This window comes from Thamnophis elegans, chromosome 4 (genome assembly GCF_009769535.1).
Source record: "Thamnophis elegans isolate rThaEle1 chromosome 4, rThaEle1.pri, whole genome shotgun sequence".
Taxonomy (NCBI): domain Eukaryota; kingdom Metazoa; phylum Chordata; class Lepidosauria; order Squamata; family Colubridae; genus Thamnophis; species Thamnophis elegans.
The window spans coordinates 139,665,632-139,685,459 of record NC_045544.1 but is presented as its reverse complement, the minus strand read 5'-3'; the positions used below and the strand labels follow the sequence as shown (position 1 = coordinate 139,685,459).

Sequence of the window (19,828 nt, the reverse complement as noted above, 5' to 3'; positions counted from 1 at the left end):
GAAGTGTTTGGTCATAAATCGAGGACTACCTGGTTGGAAAAGGAGCTGCTAAATTAATCTAGAATTCCACCAATGTTTTGAGTTCGATGGAGCAACACTGCCATCTGCTGGCGGACAGAAGGCTATGTTCACCAAGACAAAATAATCATAGCAGAATAACAGGGTTGGAAAAGATCTTAGAGGTCCTCTAGTCCAGCCCCCTGCACAAGCAGGAGACCGATACTATTTCAGACAAAGGGCTGTCCAATCTCTCCTTAAAGACTTCCAGTGTTGGGGCATTCACAACTTCTGGAGGCAACTTCCGTTCCACTGATTAATTGCTCTGACTGTCAGGAAATTCCTCCTTAGTTCCAGATTGCTTCTTTCCTTGATTAGTTTCCATCCATTCCTTCTTCTCCTGCCTTCAGGTGCCTTGGAAAGTAAGTTGACTTCCTCTTCCTTGGGGCAGCCCCTCAAATATTGGAACAATGGGATCATGCCACCCCCCTCCCCCAGTCCTTCTCTTAGTTAGCCTAGACATGACGTCATATCCCCCCCCCCTCTGTTGAGAGAGGGCTGTTTAATTCGGACCTAGATGACTTCTTTGACCCCCCCTCCCTTTGAAACTAGCAGTCCTCTCTGTCCAAAATGTGGACTTTGCTGTCTTCAATGGCTTTTGTCTTTCAAACACAGATGGAAGGGCCGAATGTCATCCCGATTGGCTTTGTTCTCCTATGTTGCGCCATGAGGTTGTGAAGCGGTTTCCCCAATCTGCTTCATGTCTCACTGCATTCTTCTCTGCCCTCTTTCCAGAGTCTCCGCATCTTTTCTACATCGTGGTGACCAAAACTGGATGCAAATATTCCAAGTGTGGCTTTTACCAAGACCTTATAAAGTGGTATCAACCCTTCACCTGATCTTGATTCTCTCCCTCTGTTGATGCAGCCTAGAACTGTGTTGGCTTTTTTGGCAGCTGCTGCCCACGGCTTTCAGCCCTCTCTAAGCGGTTTACAGAGTCAGCATAACGCCCCCATAGTCCGGGTCCTCATTTCACCCACCTTGGAAGGATGGAAGGCTGCGTCAACCTTGAGCCGGCGAGATTAGAACCGCCAAACTGCAGATAGCAGTCAGCTGAAGTGGCCTGCAATACTGCACTCTAACCAATGCGCCACCTCGGCTCTAATGAAGGTTGTTCAGAACTTGCAATGCTAAGCCATGGGCTCGCTTTCTGAACCTGGCTGCCAAATAAACTTTTCCTGTATCCTGAGAAGTCTAAAGCCTGCCATTTTCTGCAACAGAACAGGGGTGTGAAACTCAAGGCCTGGGGGCCGGATCCGGCCTATGGGGTACTTAGATCTGGCCCACGGAGCCAGCCTGGAAACAGCGAAGGACCTGTGCTAGCAAAAATGGCGCTCGGGAGGGCTGTGTGTGGCACTCCCGGGGCTCCGTTTCCCCCGGCCGAGGGCTATCTGAACAAGCTAAAAACAAACGTTTCCCCTTTTCACATTTGAGCATGCAAGGAGGGACAGGAAAGGAGAGAGGGAAAGAGGAAAGACAAAGAAAAAAAAAGGAAAGATGAGAAGGAAGGAAAGAAGGAAAAATAAGGAAAGAGGGTAAGGAAGAAGAAAGGTGAATGAAGAGGGAAGGAAAGAGAAGAAAAGGAAGGAAAGAGATTATAATGAAGGAAGGGAGATTAGAAGGAAGGAAGGAGATTAGAAGGAAGGGAGAGAGGGAGGGAGGAATGGAGGAAGGAAAGAAGGAGATTAGAAGGAAGGAAGGAAGGAAGGAGATTAGAAGGGAAGAAGATTATAATGAAGAAGATTAGAAGGAAGGGAGAGAGGAATGGAGGAAGGAAGGAAGGAGATTAGAAGGGAAAGAAGGAAGGAGGGAGATTATAATGAAAGAAGGAAGGAGATTAGAAGGGAGGGAGGGAGGTTATAATGAAGGAAGGAGGGAGATTATAATGGAAGGAGATTAGAAGTGAGGGAGGGAGGAATGAATAAAGGAAGGAGATTAGAAGGAAGGAGATTAGAAGGGAGGGAGATTATAATGAAGGAAGGAAGGAGATTACAATGGAAGGAGATTAGAAGGGAGGGAGGGAGGAATGAAGGAAGGAGATTAGAAAGAAGGAAGGGAGATTATAATGAAGGAAGGAAGGAGATTATAATGGAAGGAGATTAGAACGAGGGGAGGGAAGGAGGAATGAATGAAGGAAGGAGACTAGAAGGAAGAAAGGAGATTAGAAGGGAGATTATAATGAAGGAAGGAAGGAGATTAGAAGGGAGGGAGATTATAATGAAGGAAGGAAGGAGATTACAATGGAAGGAGATTAGAAGTGAGGGAGGGAGGAATGAAGGAAGGAGATTAGAAGGAAGGAAGGAGATTAGAAGGAAGGGAGATTATAATGAAGGAAGGAAGGAGATTAGAAGGGAGGGAGATTAGAAGTGAGGGAGGGAGGAATGAAGGAAGGAAGGAGATTAGAAGGGAGGGAGATTATAATGAAGGAAGGAAGGAAATTAGAAGGGAGGGAGATTATAATGAAGGAAGGAGATTATAATGGAAGGAGATTAGAAGGGAGGGAGGGAGGAATGAAGGAAGGAGATTAGAAGGAAGGAAGGAGATTAGAAGGAAGGGAGATTATAATGAAGGAAGGAGATTAGAAGGGAGGGAGGGAGGAATGAGGAAGGAGATTAGAAGGAAGGAAGGAGATTAGAAGGAAGGGAGATTATAATGAAGGAAGGAGATTATAATGGAAGGAGATTAGAAGGGAGGGAGGAATGAAGGAAGGAGATTAGAAGGAAGAAAGGAGATTAGAAGGAAGGGAGATTATAATGAAGGAAGGAAGGAGATTACAATGGAAGGAGATTAGAAGGGAGGGAGGGAGGAATGAAGGAAGGAGATTAGAAGGAAGAAAGGAGATTAGAAGGAAGGGAGATTATAATGAAGGAAGGAAGGAGATTATAATGGAAGGAGATTAGAAGGAAGGGAGGGAGGGAGGAAGGGAGGAAGGGAGGGAGGGAGGATTGAAGGAAGGAAGGAAGTGGAAGGAAGGAGGGAGATTATAATGAAGGAAGGAAGGAAGGAGATTAGAAGGAAGAAAGGAAGGAAGGAAGGAGGGAGGGAGGGAGCGAGATTATAATGAAGGAAGGAAGGAGATTAGAAGGAAGGAAGGAAGGAAGGAAGGAAGGAAGGAATTGGAAGGAAGGAGGGAGATTATTGTTGTGTTCTGAGTTTGCGCTGACTAGAGGTTTGAGCGGGAAAGCGCTCGACAGCCGATTGGCTGATCGTTTGACAGCTCCTGTATAAATAGGGAGCTGTCCAAACGAGCAGCGCGCGTTCCTATCTAAGCCGGTTCTGAAGTGTTAGCTTGTACTTTAAGGGAATAAACTCGTTAGCCTTTTATTCCTGTCTCTGCCTCAGTTCTTCTGGCTACCCACAGGTCCTTGGTACACACCACTGGCGACGAGGATGGGATCGCCAAACTGAGGTACGAGAAGCTGAAGTCACTGATAGCTGAAGTCACTCGCTGAGTCACTAGAACCGCGCTTAATCATACCGCGACGAGACGTCGTTGGTTCTGACAGGAATGGCCACGTTAAACTTCGCGCCATTCAACTATGGCGCCGAGACATGGGAGTCGTACACGGCTCGATTTGAATGCTTCCTGGTCGCACACGACCTTACCGAGCTGACAGATGAGAGGAAATGCGCGTTTTTCTTGTCCGTGTGTGGCTCAGACGTTTTCCACACAGCCAGAGCTCTGACAGCTCCTGACCCTATAAAGGCCGTTCCGTGGCCTGAGCTAATGGCCAAACTGAAGAGCCATTATGCTCCGTCCCCGTCCAAGATAGCCAGCCGGCACGCCTTCCATCAGCGAAGCCAAGCTGAGGGGGAGTCCGTGAGTGCCTACGTTGCTGCCTTACGATCCGCCGCCCTGCACTGCGAGTTCCGGGACTTAGATGAAGCTCTTCTCGACCGTTTAGTGTGTGGCCTCCGCGACCTCAAACTACAGAAGAGGCTTCTAACGAAGTCAGACTTGTCATTCCAGAAAGCCTTCGATGAAGTGCGGGCCTCCGAAATAGCTGCTGCTTCGCTAGCCACCATCGCGAAGACCCGGGCCGCCAATGCCGCGCAGCCTGCCAATGCCTTTAACACAGTGACCGGTCAGCCAGACTCGGAAAGCGAAGAGTCCGATGCTGAAACATATAATGAGGACATCAACCGCCTTGACGAGGCGAGCAGAAAGAGCTGGCAGCGGCAGAAGAGCAGACCTAAATCTGCATGTAGTGGTTGCGGAGGTAACCACGAAAGAGCTGAGTGCAGATTCAGGCAAGCTCTCTGCCAGCGCTGTGGCAGAAAGGGTCACATCGCCCGAGTATGCCGAGCAGCACAGCCCATGTCCTTTCCCGAGTCACAGACCGAGCGGTCGCGGCCACATCGTCCCAGAACAGAGGGCTCCAAGAAAGCGAGAGTGGACTGCCATTCCATTCTCCGCAACTCGCACCATGGCCTTTCGTGCAACCAACTTCAGAGGAAAATTCAATTGAAGGTCATGGTTGAAGGGAAGCCCTGCGAGATGGAGCTCGACACCGGCTCTGCAACATCTATAGTGTCGTGGAGCACCATCAAACGCATCGTGCCGCAGCTTTCTAAACGCCAGCTAAACGATTGCCATCTCACACTGAGAGACTATCAGGGCAACCTGATCCCAATAATTGGCACCCGCAAAGTCAGAGTGCAGTTCAAGGGGTTTGATGGCCGCCTACCCCTCATCGTAGTCGACGGACGGCTGCCCAGCCTTCTCGGCCTCGACTGGTTCCAGTCCCTGGGTCTGCAGATCAGCGGAATTCACCACCTCAGCTCCAACGCACTCGACTGCCTGGTCAACGAGTTCCCTGACGTTTTTGATGGCAAATTGGGCAAGTACACGGGCACGCCGGTTTCCTTTAACCTCGACCCGTCCGTACAGCCAGTGCGGATGAAGCCTCGCCGGGTGCCCATCGCCCTCAAACCAAAAGTAGACGCTGAATTGGACAAATTAGTGGCTCAAGGCATTTTGGAGCCAGTGGACCATGCCAGATGGGAAACACCCATTGTGCTACCCATCAAACCAGATGGCAGCGTGAGGATTTGTGCTGACTACCGCTGCTCAATCAACCGTGCCTTGCCTGCCCACGCATACCCAGTACCAGTGGTTCAACATCTGCTGCACACCTTGGGCGAGGGGACTGTATTCGCGAAGCTCGACCTCGCCCAAGCCTATCAACAGCTGGTCGTGGACGATGAAGCAGCTGAAGCACAGACAATTGTCACGCACCGGGGTGTGTTCCGTTGCCGCAGACTGCAGTTTGGGGTCAGCATTGCCCCGGGACTGTTCCAGAGCTTAATGGAAAGGCTGCTCCAAGGACTGCAAGGCGTCATCCCCTATTTTGACGACGTCCTTGTGTCAGCCACCTCCATGGATGAACTCATGGCACGTTTGCGCATGGTTCTCCAGAGATTCCAGAAAGTGGGCCTGAAGGTTAAGAGAGATAAATGCCAAGTTGCGGTATCCCAGATAGAATTCTTAGGGTTCCTCATCGATGGCAAGGGCATCCACCCCACGGCTGCCAAAACCAAAGCCATCGTTGAGGCCCCTGCTCCAAAAAACAGAGCTGAATTACAGGCCTTTTTAGGCCTACTTAATTTTTACGCTGTCTTCCTTCCCCACAAGGCGACAGTCGCTGAGCCACTGCATCGCCTCCTTGACTCGGGTGCCCCTTGGGTGTGGGGCCGCCGGGAAGCCTCCGCGTTCTTAGCGGTCAAGCACCTGCTTGTTTCCAACGATGTATTAGTGCAGTACAGCGAGCACTTGCCCCTTGTGCTCGCTTGTGACGCTTCACCCTATGGGGTGGGCGCCGTCCTTTGCCACCAGTTACCCAGCGGAGCAGAGGTGCCAGTTGCCTATTTTTCTCGCACACTCTCCGCCGCTGAACGTAACTATGCCCAAATTGATAAAGAGGCTCTTGCCATTGTGGCTGGGGTGCGCCGGTTCCACCATTACTTGTACGGCCGCCCGTTCCAAATTGTCACCGATCACAAGCCCCTGCTCGGGCTGCTTGCTGGAGATCGCCCTGCCCCACAGGTTCTCTCCCCACGCATGACCCGCTGGTTTGTTTTCCTGGCCTCCTACGACTATCAGCTGAAACACAGACCGGGGAAGCAGATCGCCCACGCCGATGCTCTCAGCCGTTGCCCCCTGCCAGAGGCCGTGGACGACCCTGCTGCTGCCGTGCCTGTCTTCCTAATTGACGACCTCAACCTTCCTCTCTCTGCCGCCGACATCGCCCGGGAGTCCGCAAGGGATCAGGTAATTTCCCGGGTGCTAGACTGGGTTAAGCGAGGGTGGCCAAAAGACCCCGTAGACACCGTTTACCTTCCCTTTAAATCTCGCCTAGCGGAGCTCTCCGTTCAGCGCGGCTGTTTGCTATGGGGCCATAGGGTTGTCGTACCTGCCTCACTGAGGACTACTGTCTTGCGGCAGCTACATCACGCTCACCCGGGAATTGTCCGGATGAAAGCCTTAGGTAGAAGTTATGTATGGTGGCCTAAGCTAGACCAAGGCATCGCCGACCATGTCGCCAACTGCCCGCAATGCCAAGGTGCCCAGGCGCTGCCACCAAAAGCTGAGCCGAAGGTGGCTCCCTGGTCCCGCATTCACGTTGATTTTGCTGGCCCTATTCACGGCCACATGCTCCTTGTTGTTGTGGATGCTTTCTCGAAATGGCTCGAGGTCGTCCACATGTCCACTACTACTGCAGACGCGCTGATAGCGACCCTGCGTCGTTTGTTTGCCACCCACGGCCTGCCCGATGTGTTGGTGTCCGACAATGGACCGCAACTGACAGCTGCCAAGTTTGAAGCTTTCCTTGCTTCCCAAGGCATCCGACATGCCCTCACCTCCCCGTTCCATCCCGCTAGTAATGGCTCGGCGGAGCGCGCTGTCCGCTCCGTCAAAGAGGCTCTGTCCAAACTAGACCACCTTCCCTGGCAGGAAAGGATTGACGCCTTCTTACTCGCCCACCATACTACTCCCTCGCCAGACACAAACACAAGCCCAGCTGAGCTCCTTATGGGACGACGGTTGCGGACAACATTAGACCGTTTGCACCCCACTTACTCCGTTGCCACCCCATTGGATTCCCGGGGAGGGCCCCGTTCCTTCAGCCAGGGGGAGGCAGTGTATGCCCGGAATTATGTAGGACATCCCTTGTGGCTACCGGGCATAATAACCGATCAGACCGGGCCCTGCTCCTACAGGGTCAGGCTCCTCGACGGCAGAGTCTGGAAACGCCATTGCGACCAGTTGCGGAGCAGGCACCAACCACCAACAAGCCAGCAGCAGTCAACCGACCTGCCAACCCCGACGGGCACGACGACCGACGCAGAGCCAGGAAACGAGGAGGTCAACCGAGATCCGGCAGCCTCAGTCCCAAACCGAAGCGGCGACTTACCTGGTGGGCCAGCACCATCCTGCGTTCTCCGGTGGCCCAGGCGATCACCGTCCTCAGATGCAGAGTCCTCGGTCGAACAGCCAGAGCCTTCAAACAAAGCAGAAGGGCCTAGGGCATCAGGCCGCATCAGGCGGCGTCCAGCTTACTTGCAGGACTACGCCTGCGCGAACTTAAGGGGGGAGGAGTGTTGTGTTCTGAGTTTGCGCTGACTAGAGGTTTGAGCGGGAAAGCGCTCGACAGCCGATTGGCTGATCGTTTGACAGCTCCTGTATAAATAGGGAGCTGTCCAAACGAGCAGCGCGCGTTCCTATCTAAGCCGGTTCTGAAGTGTTAGCTTGTACTTTAAGGGAATAAACTCGTTAGCCTTTTATTCCTGTCTCTGCCTCAGTTCTTCTGGCTACCCACAGGTCCTTGGTACACACCAATTATAATGAATGAATGAAGGAGATTAGAAGGAAGGAAGGAGATTAGTAAGGAAGGAAGGAAGGAAGGAGGGAGGGAGATTATAATGAAGGAAGGAGATTAGAAGGAAGGAGGGGAGGGAGATTATAATGAGTGGGAGGGTGTTGGGGAAGATCGACCTTAGCACTTGGCCACCACAGGTGCCCCCAACAGGAGTCCCGTGTCCCACCCACCCTAGCCAGCCTCTCCCCCCCCCCCCGGCCCTCCGAGGTCAAACCCTGGTGCAGCCCTCAGTGAAATTGAGTTTGACATCCCTGGCTTAGAAAATCGCAAAGGTGTGTTGGATGCCCACTTTGGCACTACTGTGGTGCCCCTCTTACCCGACGACTTCTCCAGAAACTCCGTCCTCTGGGGTTCTTCTTTGAGGACCAGTTTTTCAGTCCAATCTTCCCAGTTCACCTCTTTGACTCTAGAAAATAAAAAGACCCCAAGAGCTATCAGTGGGACATTTCCTTCTTTCCTTCTTTCCTTCTTTCCTTCTTTCCTTCTTTCCTTCTTTCCTTCCTTCCTTCCTTCCTTCCTTCCTTCCTTCCTTCCTTCTTTCCTTCTTTCCTTCCTTCCTTTCTTCCTTTTCTTCCTTTCTTCCTTCTAATCTCCTTCCTTCCTTCCTTTCCCTCTTTCCTTCCTTCTTTCCTTCCTTCCTTCCTTCCTTCCTTCCTTCCTTCCTTTCTTCTAATATCTTTCCTTCCTTCCTTTCCTTCCTTCTTTCCAATCTCCTTCCTCACTTCCTTTCCTACTTTCCTTCCTTTTTCCTTCTCTCCTTCCTTTCCTTCCTTCTTTTCCTTCCTTTCTTCCTTGTAATCACCTTCCTTCCCTGCTTTCCTTCCTTCTTTCCTTCCTTCCTTCCTTCCTTCCTTCCTTCCTTCCTTCCTTCCTTCCTTCCTTCTAATCTCCTTCCTTTCTTTCCTTTCCTTCTTTTCCTTCCTTCCTTCCTTCCTTCCGTTCCTTCCTTCCTTCTTTCCTTCCTTCCTTTCCTTCTGTCCTTCCTTTCCTTCTTTCCTTCCTTCCTTCCTTTCCTTCCTTCCTTCTTCTCTCCTTTTATTCTTGAGACAACCCGGGAGGGTCCATTTCTGAAATGACACATTTGGTACCTCAATTGGGCACGTGGTCAATCTTACCGAAAAAACCACCTGTTGTCCTCAGAGCCGATGGGGCGGTAACAGCTGGCCCTCTGGGGCTTTTTCCAACATCTGGTCCAGTGTTTCTCTACCTCCAGAATAGTGATGGCTCTCTGCAAATAGAGGAATTGGTGAACAGGGCTTACAAAAGAGAGGGTGGAGGGAGGAGGAAATAGAATAGAATAGAATAGAATAGAATAGCAGAGTTGGAAGGGACCTTGGAGGTCTTCTAGTCCAACCCCCTGCCTAGGCAGGAAACCCTATACTGTTCCAGACAAATGGCTATCCAACATCTTCTTAAAGACTTCCAGTGTTGGAGCATTCAAAGCTTCTGGAGGCAACTTCTGTCCACCGATTAATTGTTCTGACTGCCAGGAAATTTCTCCTGGGTTCTAAGTTGCTTCCCTCCTTGATTAGTTTCCACCCATTGCTTCTTGTTCTGCCCTTAGGTGCCTTGGAGAATAGCTTGACTCCCTCTTCTTTGGGGTCCCTCTTCTAGCACACAGCTCAGAGAGCACCAAGGACCCCACAGTTCTTTGGATCTGGTTCCATTTAGGCCCCTGCTGGGCCGGAAATGGCCACCGTCCCAATGGAAGGGGGGGTCTTACCTGCAGCTGCCAGACGCTCTTGCTGTGCTCAGAGATTTTGGCGACCCTTTCGCTCATCAGGGCAATCAGCATGTTGAGCAAGAGGATGTAGGTCAAGACGACAAAGAGGAGGACCAACAGCATCGCGACGTAGCTGTGCTTCAAGTTCTCCTTGTACTCCAGGTCGCCCATGCCGATGGTGAACCTGAAGAGCAGCAGAGCCGTCTGAAGCGGCCCCAGATGTATGCCGTGGTCTTTTGAGTGGTCGCTGAGCGGGACAGATGCGTTGTGCGCCAAGACGTAAGCGCTCCCAGTGAGAAAGATGAGAGCTGGAAGGAGCCATTGAAATGTCAATTATTCCTCTGGAAACTTTTGGGAAACTTCTCAGTTGGAAGGACAGGAGGAGACCCCAAGTGGCTGGTTGATCTTTGGAGGCATCGTTGGTTCTCCAACTGACCTTATTGTTCTGAGGGGGTTTTTTTGCATCAAGATACCAACAAATCTGGACTTAGTCTGTGCATAGGATGTCTAAAGGGCTGTTTTGACATCTTGAGGCTGTTGGTGAGTGTGGAGAAGAAAACCCAGGTGCGAATTCTGTGTGATGTATGGAAGGGCAGACAGGTGGCCTCTGGTTTCTGAGCTCATTCTTTGTGTGTCCTTCACCTGGAGTCTTTCGCTCATTGATTCAGGGATTCCTTCACCCGCCCATCTATTCATTTTGTCCAGTCATTCACACTTATCCACACTCATTCCTCCAATCACTCACTCGCTCACCCATTCATCCTCCCATTCATTTGTTCACTCATTCATTCACTCATTCATTCATTTAATTATTCATTCATTCACTCATTAAATCATTTAGTTAATCATTCATTCACTCATTCATCCTCTTTCATTCACTCATTCATTCATTTAATTATTCATTCATTCACTCATTAAATCATTTAGTTATTCATTCATTCACTCATTCATCCTCTTTCATTCACTCACTCATTCATTCATTTAATTATTCATTCATTCACTCATTCATCCTCTGTCATTCACTCATTCATTCATTTAATTATTCATTCATTCACTCATTAAATCATTTAGTTATTCATTCATTCACTCATTCATCCTCTTTCATTCACTCATTCATTCAATTATTCATTCATTCACTCATTCATTCATTTAATTATTCATTCATTCATTCACTCACTCATTAAATAGTTATTCATTCATTCACTCATTCATCCTCTTTCATTTACTCACTCATTCATTTAATTATTCATTCATTCACTCATTAAATCGTTTAGTTATTAATTCATTCACTAATTCATCCTCTTTCATTCACTCACTCATTCATTCATTTAATTATTCATTCATTCACTCATTCATTCATTTAATTATTCATTCATTCATTCATTCATTCATTAAATAGTTATTCATTCATTCACTCATTCATCCTCTTTCATTTACTCACTCATTCATTTAATTATTCATTCATTCACTCATTCATTCATTTAATTATTCATTCATTCATTCATTCACTCATTAAATAGTTATTCATTCATTCACTCATTAAATCGTTTAGTTATTCATTCATTCACTCATTCATCCTCTTTCATTCACTCACTCATTCATTCATTTAATTCATTCACTCATTCAGTCATTCATTTAATTATTCATTCATTCACTCATTCATTCATTTAATTATTCATTCATTCATTCATTTAATTATTCATTCATTCATTCATTCACTCATTCATCCTCTTTCATTTACTCACTCATTCATTTAATTATTCATTCATTCACTCATTCATTCATTTAATCATTCATCCATTCATTCATTCACTCATTAAATCATTTAGTTATTCATTCATTCACTCATTCATTCATTTAATTATTCATTCATTCATTCACTCGTTAAATAGTTATTCATTCATTCACTCATTCATCCTCTTTCATTTACTCACTCATTCATTTAATTATTCATTCATTCACTCATTCATTCATTTAATAATTCATTCATTCATTCACTCATTAAATCGTTTAGTTATTCATTCATTCACTCATTCATCCTCTTTCATTCACTCACTCATTCATTCAATTATTCATTCATTCACTCATTTATTCATTTAATTATTCATTCATTCACTCATTAAATCGTTTAGTTATTAATTCATTCACTCATTCATCCTCTTTCATTCACTCACTCACTCACTCATTCATTCATTTAATTATTCATTCATTCACTCATTCATTCATTTAATTATTCATTCATTCATTCATTTAATTATTCATTCATTCATTCATTCACTCATTCATCCTCTTTCATTTACTCACTCATTCATTTAATTATTCATTCATTCACTCATTCATTCATTTAATCATTCATCCATTCATTCATTCACTCATTAAATCATTTAGTTATTCATTCATTCACTCATTCATCCTTTCATTTACTCATTCATTCATTTAATTATTCATTCATTCACTCATTCATCCTCTTTCATTTACTCACTCTTTCATTTAATTATTCATTCATTCATTCATTTCATCATTCATCCATTCATTCATTCACTCATTAAATCATTTAGTTATTCATTCATTCACTCATTCATCCTTTCATTTACTCATTCATTCATTTAATTATTCATTCATTCACTCATTCATCCTCTTTCATTTACTCACTCATTCATTTAATTATTCATTCATTCACTCATTCACTCATTTAATCATTCATTCATTCATTCACTCATTAAATCATTTAGTTATTCATTCATTCATTCATTCATCCTTTCATTTACTCATTCATTCATTTAATTATTCATTCATTCACTCATTCATCCTCTTTCATTTACTCACTCATTCATTTAATTATTCATTCATTCATTCATTCATTCACTCATTCATTTAATCATTCATTCATTCATTCATTCACTCATTAAATCATTTAGTTATTCATTCATTCACTCATTCATCCTTTCATTCACTCATTCATTCATTTAATTATTCATTCATTCACTCATTCATCCTCTTTCATTCACTCATTCATTCATTTAATTATTCATTAATTTATTCATTCACTCATTAAATCGTAGTTATTCATTCATTCACTCATTCATCCTCTTTCATCCATTCGTTTTGTTCACTCATTCACACACATTCATCCATTCATTAGCTTGCTCAGTCTCTTTCACACCCATTCATCTTCCCATTCATTCATTCACTCACTCACTCACTCACTCATTCACTAATTTATTTATTTATTTAATTATTCATTCATTCACTCATTCATTCATTTAATCATTCATCCATTCATTCATTCACTCATTAAATCATTTAGTTATTCATTCATTCACTCATTCATCCTCTTTCATTCACTCACTCATTCATTCATTTAATTATTCATTCATTCATTCGCTCATTCATTCATTTAATCATTCATTCATTCATTCACGCATTAAATCATTTAGTTATTCATTCATTCACTCATTCATTCTTTCATTCACTCATTCATTCAATTATTCATTCACACTCATTCATCCACTCATTAACTCATTCTTTCATACACCCATTCATTCACTCACTCATTCATCCTCTTTCATTCACTCACTCATTCATTGATTTTGTTTTCGCTCATTCATTCATTCATCCCACTCGTTCACTCATTCATTCACTCCTTCTGTCAGGCCTGGAAGAAGGTGAGGAAACCTGGAAGCTTTCAGATTCAGGTTTTCCCAGATGGGCCAATATAACATCTCGAATAAAATGGAACTTTGAGGAAACTCAAGTCTTGGAGTCTTCTTTCCTTGGGGGGGTCTTATTTGGAACCCTGACACTTTATCCAGTCGTTCATTCACTCATTTATTCACTCACTCATTCACTAGTTTAGTCATTCAGTCACTCTTTCACTCATTCACGCATGCATTCATTCACTCATTCATTCATAAATTCATTCATTCCCTCGTTCCTTCATTCCATTTCTATGGCCACCCATGTCTCAATTTTCCTCATGGATTCCACCTGATGGACCTTCTGTCTTCTCAAAACTGAAATCTCCTCATCCCCCAATTAAAGTGTCAGGCCTGCAATTATATTCCTTTTAGAATTTTGGCCTGCCACACGTTCTCTTATTTCATTATGTTTGTTTCATTAGTATAGTTGATGGGAGGGGGGAATAGACAGGAGTAGGATTGTGGAATGTATTGTTTTTCATTCTTTACTAGAAGCCAAGGTCGTCTTTTGTCTCCGTACTTTCACACCTGACCGGAAGCAGCTGGGTGTGGATGCCAGCGTGGAAGAAGAAGATTGGACTGTGTGATGGATTGTGGGTGTGGGGACAAGATCACGAACTTTTAACTGGGTGGGATTCTGATGTCATTTCCAGTATTGGGATTTCATAGCACGATGCCAACATGTCTGTCTTATTAAATTGGAACTTTAAGGATAGCTCTGCCTTGGACTCTGATTTAATTCTGCATGATATTTGGAACGCTGACATAAGGTACACCTGCCACAGAAAATCTTTCCTAATATAAATCCCAGGCCAGCATCAGAGCTGGGGCTTGGAGTTCAAAACAAGCCTCCTTCACCATTGTTTTAACCAAGGACACTAAGAGCAGGAACTTTCATAGAATCATAGGCCTGAAAGAGGCCTTGGAGGTCTTCTAGTCTAACCCCCTGCTCAAGGAAGAAGACCTCTAGGGCCTAGACAATTCCAGACAAATGGCTGTCTAGTCTCTTCTTTAAAATTTATTTATTTATTTATTAGACTTATATACCGCTTCATAGGGCTTTCAGCCCTCTCTAAGCGGTTTACAAATTTTTTAGCAAATTGAGTCAGCAACTTGCCCCCACAGTCTGGGTCCTCATTTCACCCACCTCAGAAGGATGGAGGGCTGAGTCGACCTTGAGCCTGGTGAGATTTGAACCGCTGAACTGCAGATCACAGTCAGCTAAAGTGGCCTGCAGTACTGCACCCTAACAAATGCGCCACCTCGGCTCTTCCACAGCTTCTGGAGGCAAGAAAATTTCTCGTTTGAATCTCTCTTTGGTCTTTGGTTACTTCCTAATCTGGGAGCCTATCTTACTTTGGCTTAATTTAACTTAGCTGTTCTCACCTGTGCCTCCCCTCGCCATGATACTCACCTGTTGTAAAACCCACTAGGAGGACCATATAAATCAACAGGAAATGCAATAGATCCTCCAAGATGACCTGGAACAAAAATGAGAAGCAATGTGTAGATTGTTGACTTTCAAGCTCGGCGCCTAACAGTCGGCACTCTCCAAAATCATGAAATTTCACGGGGAGGAAAGCAAGGCTTTTACACCTGGGCGGGAAAAACCAAAGGTGTGAGTACAGAATAGGTGAAAACTGGCTCAAAAACAGTCACTTTGGTTTCCTAGTGGACGATCCCTTAAACATGAGCCAGCCGTGTGCGGGGTGCCGCAGGGTTCGGTCTTATCCCCCCTACTATTTAACATATACATGAAACCGCTGGGCGAGATCATTCGGAGGCACGGGATAAAATACCACCAATATGCGGACGATACACAACTGTATCTGTCCGCCCCGTGCCAACTCAATGAAGCGGTGGACGTGATGAACCAGGGTCTTGAGGCCGTTAAGAACTGGATGAGCGCTAACAAACTGGTACTCAACCCGGACAAGACCGAGTGGCTGTTGTGTTTCCCTCCCAACAATTTGGCCAATGTTCCAACACTTAGGCTGGGGGGTCAAATTTTATACCCCTCAGATAGGGTCCGCAACTTAGGAGTCCTCCTGGATCCACAGCTGACTTTTGACCACCAGCTGTCGGCTGTGACCAGGGGGGCATTTGCCCAGGTTCGCCTGGTCCGTCAGTTGCGGCCCTACCTAAACCGGGAGGCTCTCGCAACAGTCACTCGAGCCCTTGTGATCTCTAGGCTGGAATACTGCAATGGGCTCTACATGGGGTTGCCCTTGAAGTGCATCCGGCGACTGCAGTTAGTCCAGAATGCAGCCGCGCGAGTGATAGTGGGCGCACCGCGGTTCGCCCACATTACACCCATCCTCCGCGAGCTGCACTGGCTACCTGTCGATCTCCGGGTGCGCTTCAGGGTACTGATGACCACCTTTAAAGCACTCCATGGTAGTGGATCTGGGTACTTGAGAGACCGCCTTCTGCCGATCACCTCCCTCCGACCGATTAGATCGCACAGACTGGGCCTCCTCCGAACCCCATCTGCCAGTCAATGTCGACTGGCGACTACACGGAGGAGAGCCTTTTCTGTTGCAGCTCCGACCCTGTGGAACGACCTCCCCGTCGAGATCCGTACCCTCACCACCATCCAGACCTTCCGCACAGCCCTCAAGACCTGGCTCTCCCATCAGGCCTGGGGATAGGTTCCCAATTTACCCGCCCGAGTGTTGACTGTTGAATGCAAGTTGTGTTTTATTATCTTCTTCTGTTCGCATATTGTTTGTCTTTTGATATTGCACCCCCTTCCCTGTGATTGTAAGCCGCCCTGAGTCCCCTCAGGGAAAAGGGCGGCCTATAAATCCTAATAAAATGTCTAAAAATGTCTAAATGTCTTTCTGAATAGACAGCCAGGAATGTGGTCATAAGAGTCAAGATGGCCACCACCATCCCAGGGAGGGGTGAAATGCTACCGGTTTGCGCGAACCGGTAGGGACAATTGTTGTTGGTTCCGCTCACAGTGTCGGAAGCTTTTCCCCTCCCCCCACACTTTTTAAAGCATTTTTTTCCTGCCTATTCGCCCGAACTGGTAGCTAAAAAATGCTTTAAAAAGTGGGGGGGGGGAAAGGTTCTGTGACAATCAGCTGTGCTGTTTAATGGTGGGAATCTTTCTTTTTTTCACTTCTCAAAGTATTTTTTACTACCTATTCAGTAGTTTGGGGATAAGGATCGCTGCCCCGCCCAAATGATGAATGTATGTTGTTTATTATTTTATTATATGTTGTTATCTTAATGTTGTATTCCCCCCTCCCTGGTTTTCTGTGAGCCGCCCTGAGTCCCCTCAGGGAAAAGGGCGGCCTACAAATGCTAATAAACCACTAAACCACTAATCCTCCGCGAGCTGCACTGGCTACCTGTCGATCTCCGGGTGCGCTTCAGGGTACTGATGACCACCTTTAAAGCACTCCATGGTAGTGGATCTGGGTACTTGAGAGACCGCCTCCTGCCGATCACCTCCCTCCGACCGATTAGATCGCACAGACTGGGCCTCCTCCGAATCCCATCCGCCAGTCAATGTCGACTGGCGACTACACGGAGGAGAGCCTTTTCTGTTGCAGCTCCGACCCTGTGGAACGACCTCCCCGTCGAGATCTGCACCCTCACCACCATCCAGACCTTCCGCGCAGCCCTCAAGACCTGGCTCTCCCGTCAGGCCTGGGGATAGGTTCCCAATTTATTTACCCGCCCGAGTGTTGACTGTTGAATGCAAGTTGTGTTTTATTATTTTTCTTTTGTTCACATTTTGTTTGTCTTTTGATATTGCACCCCCTTCCCTGTGATTGTAAGCCGCCCTGAGTCCCCTCAGGGAAAAGGGCGGCCTATAAATCTTAATAAAATGACTAAAAAATAAATAAAAAATTATCAAGTTGACCCTTTACAGTATGGGGTGATGAAAAAAAATGACATAAATGAATGAGCAGGAAGGGGGGAGAATTTCTTATGAGTAGAGTGTATAAAAATGAATGCTATTTCTTTGCTCTCCTTGTACTCGATCCACTTGGGAGGAGACTTGGAGGGTTCACCGACAAATGCGCGCTAGTCAAGTGCGGACCGACAAAACCGTTCCGACAAAACCGTGACGACATCAAAATCACGCGCCATCAACCATCAACAAACTAGGATGCGAAAACAACCTTATAACCCATCCACCTTAACCGTAACCCTAACCCTAAACCCTAATCGCAATTTTGACGTCGCGGTTTTGTTGGCGCGGTTTTGTCGGCGCGCATTTGACTAGCGCGCATTTGTCGGGTCACGGACTTGGAGGCCTCCTTTGCAAAGGCTTTTGATTTTTCTGTAAACAAACCTTTTTGAACTGTGAACCAGACTTGTCTCTGTGTGGTGGGGATTTAATAATTGTGTTGTGTTTTGTTTTTTAAATCTCACACGGATTATCTGAATTTGCAAACGGAAACGACGCGCTTACGTGACCTACCTTCTGGATCATCACGATGTAGATTCCCATGTGCTTGAACCCGCGGATGTAGTAGATCATGTTCACCCAGCCCAAAAGCAAAGCGAAGACCATGGGCACTATGTAGCTCTCCATCTTTGCAAAGAACATCCCGCATGAGGCCAAGATATTGGATGCCTGCACAAACCTGGAATGGACCAGAGAGAGGAGGAGGAGGAGGAGGAGGAGGAGGAGGAGAAGCAGTGATGATTTGGGGCAGGGGTGGGTTTATGCCGGCCAGTTTGGTGCGTGCACAATTTGCAGTTGCTTGTAAATAGGTCTGCGCGTGTGCAGAACATTAAAAAAAAACAAAAACATGCTGCAGCGACCGGGGAACCGGTTTGGGGGAATGGCGAGCCTGCCATCCGTACCAGTTTGGCGACCCAGTCGCAATTTCCATGACCGGTTCGCCTGAACCGGTGCAAACCGGTAGCAACCCGCCCCTGATTTGGTGTGTGTGTGTGTGTGTGTGTCAGTTGTGGGTTTTAAAATTTTTTGGAACCTCTTCTGTAGGTGTGGCCTGCTTTCCGGGTCCACTGGTGGAACCTCTTCTAACCGGTTCGGTAGATTTGACGAACCGGTTCTACCGAACTGGTGCGAAGCGGTAGGAACCCACCTCTGGTGTGTGTGTGTGTGTTTGTGTGTGTGTGTGTGTGTCTCTAAGTTAGCAGGCTGAACCAAGGTAGGCCTCAAGCCTGAACCAAACTAGGGTTTCATGATATTAAGCTTTAACTGTTCATATAGAAATTGCAAAGCTTGCTTTTAGGATATAGTGTGGTTAGACATGGTTAGAAGGAAGTCTGCGCATGAAATATGCTGAAGCAAAGCATCTATTTTAGCCTATTTGCTGGCTTGGCTGTTAATCTGTTTGGTAGACACATATTGTTAGTTCCTCAAAATGCATGCTATGTATATCCGTTAGCTGACACATGTATTATGACATCCTGTAGACATACTTTCTGTAACTCAAGGGCAAAACCTTGAGGGGTGTTTCCAAAATTAACAGATGGCTTTAGCTGAAAGCGATAAACTGTATAAGGAATTTCCTGACTTTAACTCATTGTTCAGGCCATTCATTCTGAACCTGCACAATAAACTTTCCTTCTCTGAAGAGCTGGCTTGCGTGTTCCATCTTTTCTACAACACAGCCAGAGGTGAAATCCTCCAGGTTCGGCCCGGTTCAGCCAAACTGGCAGGGACGATTGGCATCTGTTCTCTAAACCAGTGGCAAAAAATCCACCCACCCAATCCGAATGTTTCCCCCTCCATTCACAGCAGAGCTGCTGCATCCTGTCCCTTTCAAGGTAGTCCCCGGGAAGGAGTGGGGAGGGGGGAAACCATAAAGGGAGTGGTAGCTCTGCTGCTACACACATTTTTTTCCTACCGGGTTCAGTGGGCGTGGCTTGGTGGTGGCGGTGGCATATAACCGAGTGGGCGAGACCATGAGTGACATCGAGTTGGCCACACCCACTCAGTCACAGGACCCCACCACCAGGCCATGCCCACAGAACCAGTAGTAAAAAAAAAATGAATTTCACCATGGCTTCCGAGCTCTATTCTGATGGATAGATTGATGGATTGGAGCCCTCCGTAAAAAATAGCAGCATGTACCCACGTACAGGAATATGCTGAACCAGCTGCCCTTTAGTAAACCTTTCAGAGAGAATCGTCTCCTCCAGAAGTGAAGACCCTAAAGGGGAATAGAGAAGAATCAAAATCAGAACACTGTGCTCCCGCCGGTTGAGGTTTATTCGATTTATATGCCGCCCGTCTCCCAAGGACTCAGGGCGGCGTACAACGTTAAAAGAAACACATACTACAAAAGTTAAAAATAAATTAAATAGGATATCCCCAAATCCAATTAAAATTAACAATGACACATTTTAAAAAAAGAATTCAAATTAAAATTAACAATAATCAATACTTTGATTTGTTTTCTTCAGGCCAGGCTGGCTTGCTGGAAAAGCCAACTTTTTAGGGCACGTCGGAAGGACCGGAGGTCGGGGATTAT

The 19,828-nt window shown here is 46.5% G+C and overlaps 2 protein-coding genes across 2 annotated transcripts in view; one reads left to right on the top strand and one right to left on the bottom strand.

Moving 5' to 3' along the window:
• Positions 1-3,565: 3,565 nt before the first annotated feature.
• Positions 3,566-7,584, top strand: LOC116507812 (uncharacterized protein K02A2.6-like). The gene is made up of 3 exons (XM_032216145.1): positions 3,566-6,209; positions 6,348-7,216; positions 7,279-7,584. Exons 1-3 carry the CDS (start codon positions 3,566-3,568, stop codon positions 7,582-7,584), a joined length of 3,819 nt encoding a protein of 1,272 aa, XP_032072036.1.
• A 14-nt stretch (positions 7,585-7,598) lies between these two features.
• Positions 7,599-19,828, bottom strand: part of LOC116507811 (transient receptor potential cation channel subfamily V member 2-like) — a 36,497-nt gene continuing 24,267 nt past the window's right edge. Inside the window, exons 8-14 of the mRNA XM_032216144.1 lie at positions 19,437-19,507; positions 17,800-17,965; positions 14,773-14,839; positions 9,661-9,968; positions 9,053-9,165; positions 8,255-8,343; positions 7,599-7,681 (exon numbers count right to left, since the gene is read on the bottom strand). Of these exons, the coding sequence (XP_032072035.1) occupies positions 7,599-7,681; positions 8,255-8,343; positions 9,053-9,165; positions 9,661-9,968; positions 14,773-14,839; positions 17,800-17,965; positions 19,437-19,507 (897 nt within the window). The remainder of the gene's footprint in view (positions 7,682-8,254; positions 8,344-9,052; positions 9,166-9,660; positions 9,969-14,772; positions 14,840-17,799; positions 17,966-19,436; positions 19,508-19,828) is intronic.

Excerpts from the sequence above, each read along its gene's own strand:
- LOC116507812 (XM_032216145.1), top strand. The coding sequence starts at position 3,566 with ATGGCCACGTTAAACTTCGCGCCATTCAACTATGGCGCCGAGACATGG. Across the intron at positions 6,210-6,347 it reads CCACGCCGATGCTCTCAGCC|ACTGGGTTAAGCGAGGGTGG; the intron begins GTTGCCCCCTGC and ends CCCGGGTGCTAG. Across the intron at positions 7,217-7,278 it reads CAGTGTATGCCCGGAATTAT|GGTCAGGCTCCTCGACGGCA; the intron begins GTAGGACATCCC and ends CTGCTCCTACAG.